Here is a 7,723-nt window from a genome sequence, read left to right as displayed (position 1 = left end):
AATGAAGACGTCTTGTTTCCTTTTGTTAATAGAGTAGTTCAGATTTGAGAATGAGGCCATCTTTTTCTCTAGTTGACATTATCAAGTCGATTTGCATTTATGACCTCGGGCGATTGGATATCCGTCGTCAAACTGCCGCATCAAACCTCTTTCCCTGAGCTGAACCACTCTTTCGACTAACTGTTCTCCGGAGCTTGCCTGCTTGTCTGCTAGAGTGGATATTAATCCCATTTGGCAACAAACAATGGCACACAAAAGATCCTCGTGACTTGGCTGTCGACGACAATCCTCCCAGCTCGAGCATCGGCTCTGAAAGAGCCAAATGAAGGAATTCAAGATATGCAATCATAAAAACAATGCAACATATTTTTAAAATATACAAAATTTTATTCTAAAACATCTAAAAACTTGAATAAATATAATTCTGATTCTCTTTTTACACTGTATTAAAAGAACATCTCTGGTTAAGATTGTTGACCTTCCCGATCGGCAAAAACTGTCCGATGGCAATCCAGGATTTGCATTCAGTAGTTGCACTATACAAAAATTATGTTGCTACAGTAGAACCTCTATTAAGGACACCCTCGGGACTGACAAGTGCAGTCCTTAATAGAGAGGTGTCCTGATTAGAGAGGTAAAATTGAATGGAAACAGCCAATTTGGGACCAAACCTAGTGTCCTTGATTGAGAGGTTGTCCTTAATAGAGAGGTGTCCACTAAGGGAGGTTCTACTGTATTTTGCAAGGTCTGCTGATATATTAAAGTCTAGTCAGTAAATATATATGACTTTCTCTTTACAAATATACAATCACCTATTATCGCATATCTTGTAAGCATAAAAAAATCAAAAGGGACTATCGATGAAAAAAGGAACAAAATGTAGTTTTTCATATATAGCACTTCTTACTGTACAACTGTACAAACTCGAAGCACTTGACATTCGTTTCCCAGCCTAAGTTAGAAATTACTCTATAGAAACCAAGGAGAGCTCATGCTGTGCTACAATTGGCCATTTCAGGCCAGTTGATATAGTCCTGAGAGGCACTGGTCAAGCTTCGAACCCATGACCTCCCAATCACAAGTTGAATGCTCCCCACTGTGCCTTCCTGTTTCTGATGTGTTTTAGTGGAATCGTCATACATGTCAATGAGTTTGATCTCAATATCGAATACAAGGGTTAATTCAATTGACAATGTCAACCGAAATAAACTGTAAACAAAGTCTAGTTAGAAATTATGCAGAATTTCATATTGATCTTGAGTATCGCAGCACAATCGCATTGATAATACTTATATGAAAATATAGTTCTTGGATTGTTGATTGGCCGCAACCCTGTGCACCTTTGCCATATCACATGCATACGGTACACCTCGATTTGACGGGCTTCAACCACCAAGTGCAATTTGGAAAGAAACTGAGTTCTTGACTATGTATTAATAGTGTACTCTTGTCCTTTGTGCTCCAAGCCCTTCAAATACACTATCAATACAAAGTTTCATTATAGATGGCAACACTGTCTGTCAGTGCTCTCGTCAGCAACTACTTTTTTTTCGAAATTGCACTGCTGTCCCCAAGCCCTTCATTTGTAAACGAAAATGTGTTGTTGTTGTTGTTGTCATTTACTCTATGCATAAATCATACGCTTTCATCAAATAAGCATGTGGAACGAGCCCAACCTTGTTCCCATTACGACCAACCCACCAATCGCGGTATAATTTGTCAAGAACTCGGATCATGTCGCCACGTTTCATACACAGCTCATCGGTTTTCAGAGGACTGTGATCCCACTTGCTCAAATATATATCATCATAGTCGTCAATACCGGGGTAATCTTCAACTTTGGGTAGAGGCTTTTGTGGCCGCCGAGTTGTATTACTGCCTGCAACATCGTCAGCAGGGGGACGAGATTGCACAGGTCTGGCAGGTTGTGGCAACTTCGCCACTGGAGGTGGTGGGGGTACATCTGTGTCGTCGTATATCTCCTCCGCAATTGGCACCTGAGCAGGGGGACGAGATTGCACAGGTCTGGCAGGTTGTGGCAACTTCGCCACTGGAGGTGGTGGGGGTACATCTGTGTCGTCGTATATCCTCCGCAATTGGCACCTGAGCAGGGGGACGAGATTGCACAGGTCTGGCAGGTTGTGGCAACTTTGCCACTGGAGGTGGTGGCGGTACATCTGTGTCGTCGTATATCTCCTCCGCAATTGGCACCTGAGCAGGGGGACGAGATTGCACAGGTCTGGCAGGTTGTGGCAACTTCGCCACTGGAGGAGGGGGAGGTGCATCTGTGTCGTCGTATATCTCCTCTTCAGTTGGCACCTGAGCAGGGGGACGAGATTGCATCTGAGATTTTACTGCGGGTGGTAACTTTGGCGGAGGATGTGTTGGGGGCGGGGGTACTGATGCATCATCATAAATTTCTTCCTCAATTGGAAGAGCGCTGTCATCATATAACTCTTCAGCAATAGCTGGAGGTGCGAACGTATCATCATATGTCTCCACAGGTCCTGGTGAATTCGGAGCGCCATGCAGTGATGATTTTTGATGTACCAGTAACACTTTGCTTGGACGTGGCGGTTTAGCAAGCTCGGTGTCTTCATAAAAGTCATCCGGAGGTGGTGGCAGTTTGCCCCAGTCAGGCTGTGGTGGTAGATCTGATTGAATTGTGGTGTCATCGTACGTCTCTTCATCTGGTGCCATTGGTGTCAGGCGCACATCCTTGCCAATCATATCTGCCTCATCGTAGATTTCACCGTCAATGTCATCTGAAATGTAAACTGGCATTAATCAATCAGCACGGAGAAATGTATTACAAATGCCATCAAAGGCCAGGTCAAGGCTTCTCATCTGTACAAGTGTGCCAATCGGACAATTTCCAGATGCCGAGAGGCTCTATGAATAGGCAAAACGATCATGTAGCCTGCTCTATCAAATAAGCCATGATAACAGTTCCCTACCTATGTCCCCTGTTCCTTCAGTGGTAGACACCGAGTCCAAAGTGATCTTTCCTAACACAGCCTCAAGAGCGCCAGTCCACTTTTTGCATTCATCTTTACTTGGTGCCAACAACTGAAAAGGTAGAGATAACATATATATTACCAAAAACACAAAAGACCAGCTTACATAGTTTTGATATTACAAGTAAAACATGTATTCAAAATCTGACATGATGTTTTCACTGATCTGTGTAAGGTCTTTAAATACATTCTTTCACATCTTTTACTTTGTCTCCGACTCTATGACGTGTTTGCCCTCATGTATAAGACCTACTAATACCAGTGCCAGGCTCATAACAGTCCTTCTTTAGATATTTATCCACTAATAATACCAATATGTCACCTAAGTTACACATCAAACCTTCTCCAAAGATGATCGTGGTAACCATCTTTGACCCAGGCCTGCATAGCTACTTAGTGCTGAGACCAATGTCACATCCAGGTGTCATATTGTTCCTTAGCTGTCCACAGAACATGTGCCAATGACCAAAAACTAATGTTAAATCATTGAGGTCATGCCACAATTTCAATTAGAAACCAGATATATGATTTCTTTACATATTCCAGCTGAATACCTCATAAGTTGCTTTGGCTGGGCAAAACAACTGGATCGATTTCTCTGCTTTGTCCTTGTTAAGTCCAGGGATGGGTCGAATATCATATCCTGTGGAAAAAATAGGGAAAATATATTGCTTTGTTGACATTTGAAATACCTTGCACAGCATAACACACGCTGTAGTTCTTGACCTTTCCAGGCCACCAAGGAAAGCATGGAAGACATTTTATCAAATACTTCTAGAAATGATCACGCTGTCAACAGCGTTTGCACGGAATTAAGATCCCACTGGATATAGTCTATGAAAACCCATGTAGTAGCTAGTGACCTTGAACCTACCTTCAATATTCAAAGTTTCTTTCTGTGCCTTGTCCGTCTCCTTCTTGTAGAAGTAGAGCACACCATCTTTGAGAACAAGGTAATGGTTCTTGAAACCACCGCCAAATAGTTTACTTGTCAGCTTACTGTCTGCATGGGAGAGGAAGTTTTAGGTGTTTAGAAAGAAAGAAGTCACAAACACTGATGCGATCTAGAAGTGATACTATAGTCCCAGTTATAACCGACCAAGTCGGGATAATAAACTGGTCTGAGAAGGAAAGACATGTCGCTTTCAAGATGACAGTAACATCACTGTCACTGTGCCTCTTGATATGATTCCACTGGTTGTGACTTTGTCTCCATTGAGCACTCCACAAGAAATACCAGGACATCAACATGCCAGCTTGCTACCAGATTTACATCTTCATCTTTATTCCATCTTAGTAGTCCGTAGAAAGACGCAGTATCCCAGGTTGGCCTGAGATAGAGCAGGACTCTCCACATATTCAAATTTGGAGACCTTGACCAATGACAATGAAGTTCCAAAACAAGACCTAACATTAATGTAAGAGAAAATTCAGGATAGAAAATGTTCAAACCTGATTTCTTCTTCTTTTCCATATATCCAGACATCTGCGGGTTCTCAATATCCTTTACTGCGATAGATTTCGAGTCTGAAAGATACATGCGGGATAACAAGAAATGTACATGTATTTTCGAGCGCCGGTCACCTATACATGTCATGACCGCACCCAGCTCAGGGGCTAACACATCACAAGGTAAGCCATGCTATATAACTGGGGAGAGTATACCATCTACCCCTTCAGACAAGAATGTCTCATCCCCATACCTCGTGTGATTTATCTGCTCAGAGAACAAATTCAACATATGTCTACAGCCAACCTACCGGAGTCACCATCTTCCTGTTTACTCAATGTCTCACCAACACTTTCAGTTTGACTTCTAGCTAGCGATGTCGTGTCTGGCATGTCTGTGTCCTCGTAGATGTCATCGAGGCCTTCAGTTGACACCGAACCCATGGTACCCGTTGTGACACAGGTATCATCATACAGTTCATCTGAAAAAGGAATGGTACCATGACAATTCGCGAACTCCAACTTCCTCAGATACAAATTGTGACTGTACCATCAACTTCTGAATAAGATCTAGATCAACAGTTCCTCCTTCCAATAATCTGCAAGGATGTGACAACTCTCCCACATTTTATACAATCAGTGACAGTGATGTCTCCCATACTGACCTAGTCCACTGGCTATTAAGGACGAAACTGATAAATGTCACCCTATCACATTGTCTTACAATGTGTACCAATTAAGACAACATGGTCAGAGAACATCAAATCAAAATGCACCGAGTTCTACGCATACCATCTGGCCCCACAGAGTTTGACTGGCAGTTGTCCTCAACCAACAATTCACTATTTTCTTTCCTGAAGTCTTGCAGTGCGTTCAAGACCTTGGTCCGTTCCTTCACCGCCCATGGCGACAGGTTCTCTTTTCTCTGGATCTCCTTGAGGAAGCTCTCAATATCTGAAATCGAAAACAACAATTGGTGGGATGAATATAGTCTAGGGTCTGTACATAATGTAATGACTGTTGCCTGTTGGTGGCTACAACAGGTCTCCACAGAGGCACCGGGACTAAAAGTGGCTGCGATCGTATAAGCGCTCAGCTGAGCTTGACCTGTGATGGTGAAGTGTGGCCGCACACTACACCAATACCTTATGGTCTATACTATTCTGCTGGTAAGGCAAAAAAAGTCATTTTGGCTTTCGACTCAAACTCATCTAAGTAAAGGTTAACCTTCTAGCAAGCTCTTTAATTTCTGCATTGAAGTGCCCACCATCACTTTACCGACACACAGATAGTAAAATTATAGAAATATTTTCTCAAATCGACATAAAATAGGAGATTTTAGGGGAACTTCGATCTTCCTTCTCCAATCCCCGTGTTTACTTCCTGGTGGAAACCTGGGTTTTCCCCGAATAGTCAACAGCCAATGAAAATAGCAGCGCAGCAAGGGCCAGCCTAAAAATAGCAAACGCACGTGGCATTAAGTGGACAAGGCAGAATATGCAAATCACAACATTTGGAAAAACCATTATTAGCAAGAATTAATATGTTGCAGTATACAGAGGTCCACGTGAAGGAATTCGAACAATTGTCATCTTGGTTACATAGATCTCAAACCTAATTTGTCCCTTCAAATCAAAGCCGCGTCGGCACAATGGATTCCAAGTGAATCGACTCGAACTTTAAAACAGATACGCCATGTTGCTGACGTCACTGGCGCCAAAGACTATTTCTTTTGACCCTGTTGACCTCGCTTCTAAAAACATTTTGAGAAAGCCATTCAAACATTAAAATCAACTACGAACATTATCTATAATATCACCGAGCTATATAAATGCGATATATCAAGAAATAACTGTCGCATTAACGAATTATACGGTTAGCTTGGAACTCTTTGTACCCAATTACCCTTCCGCCAGCGTAACCGCGTCACAATCGGTGCGCTTCTTCAATATGCCGACTACTTGACCAACAAAAATCCCGGTCTACCATTAAAGCCTTGATGGCCTCGGCGGTTAGACGGTTGCACTCTGGCTGTATGGTCACGAGTTCGAACCCAGGCGAATCTATTTTTCGAGTTTTTTTGAAAAATGTTCTCGTTATTATTCATTCATGTACGTTTATCAGGCACGGATCCAAGCGGGTGCACCAGACGCACGGCTCCTAATTGATGTAAATGTTTTTAATTAACCACTCATGAAATTTTGGAACACACATGTCCAGGAATTTTGATAAGAAATGCAGAGCACGCTCCCTCTTCTTCCAGTTCCGCCTAGATTCGCCGGCCTTCTGATACTTCAGCTTGAAAAGTTCGAGTGAAGGGGTTTTCTTCGTGATAATATTCATAATGGTATAAGATGATGAGTATAAGAAGGCCGCGAGCCGTGCGTCTGGTGCACCCGCTTGGATCCGCGCCTGATAAACGTACATGAATGAATAATAACGAAAACATTTTTCAAAAAAACTCGAAAAAATAGATTCGCCTGGGTTCGAACTCGTGACCATCCATTCCACAGTGCAACCGTCTAACCGCCGAGGCCATCAAGGCTTTAATGGTAGACCGGGATTTTCGTTGGTCAAGTCGTCGGCATATTGAAGAAGCGCCATGATTGTGACGAGGTTATACGCTGGCGGAAGGGTAATTGGGTACAAATAGTTCCAAGCTAACCGTATAATTCGTTAATGCGACAGTTATTTCTTGATATATCGCATTTATATAGCTTGGTGATATTATAGATAATGTTCGTAGTTGATTTTAATGTTTGAATGGCTTTCTCAAAATGTTTTTAGAAGCGAGGTCAACAGGGTCAAAAGAAATAGTCTTTGGCGCCAATGATGTCAGTAATGGCGAATTTGAATTAAGATTCCAGTCGATTCTTTTGGAGTCGGAAGTGTCGGAACAGCAGCACATGCTGATTCCGGGCGTAATATCTTAGTCATTATTACGCATTCTATTTCTAATAGACTCCGACTCGCGATATAGTGAAAATAAACTGACACCAAGCATTCATTCAACACGATTTATCTATAACTCTCTCTGTTTCGTATTCGGGGGAGAAGAACCTGAAGTGAAGAAACGTCAAATCATCTCACCCCAGCTATCATTGAGTCCTGAAATTGACCTACTCCTGATTAAATCTCTTTGTAAAATAACAACAGATTGTATTCATGGCAAACATCACTGAAAAAACTCCCAGGCGGCTCTGTCTGGCCTGGATGAAAGATGATACTCATTAACTCATTGATTAGTTTACATACGA

General features: G+C 42.3%; 1 protein-coding gene across 1 annotated transcript; it reads right to left on the bottom strand.

The window, feature by feature from the left end:
- Positions 1-1,742: 1,742 nt before the first annotated feature.
- On the bottom strand, positions 1,743-5,847 carry LOC135498280 (uncharacterized). Its single transcript, XM_064788520.1, has 8 exons — positions 5,694-5,847; positions 5,259-5,420; positions 4,778-4,948; positions 4,470-4,544; positions 3,892-4,020; positions 3,572-3,660; positions 2,958-3,069; positions 1,743-2,765 (listed from the first exon to the last, which is right to left on the bottom strand). The coding sequence occupies exons 1-8, from the start codon at positions 5,734-5,736 to the stop codon at positions 1,891-1,893; spliced, it is 1,656 nt and encodes a 551-aa protein (XP_064644590.1). The 5' UTR covers positions 5,737-5,847; the 3' UTR covers positions 1,743-1,890.
- Positions 5,848-7,723: the final 1,876 nt, after the last annotated feature.

Source organism: Lineus longissimus, chromosome 13 (genome assembly GCF_910592395.1).
Source record: "Lineus longissimus chromosome 13, tnLinLong1.2, whole genome shotgun sequence".
In the NCBI taxonomy this organism is placed as follows: Eukaryota; Metazoa; Nemertea; class Pilidiophora; order Heteronemertea; family Lineidae; genus Lineus; species Lineus longissimus.
This window is presented reverse-complemented; position numbering and strand designations above follow the sequence as displayed.

Excerpts from the sequence above, each read along its gene's own strand:
- LOC135498280 (XM_064788520.1), bottom strand. The coding sequence starts at position 5,736 with ATGGTGGGCACTTCAATGCAGAAATTAAAGAGCTTGCTAGAAG. Across the intron at positions 4,021-4,469 it reads GGAAAAGAAGAAGAAATCAG|ACAGTAAGCTGACAAGTAAA; the intron begins GTTTGAACATTT and ends TCTCCCATGCAG. Across the intron at positions 3,070-3,571 it reads CAGCCAAAGCAACTTATGAG|TTGTTGGCACCAAGTAAAGA; the intron begins GTATTCAGCTGG and ends CTACCTTTTCAG.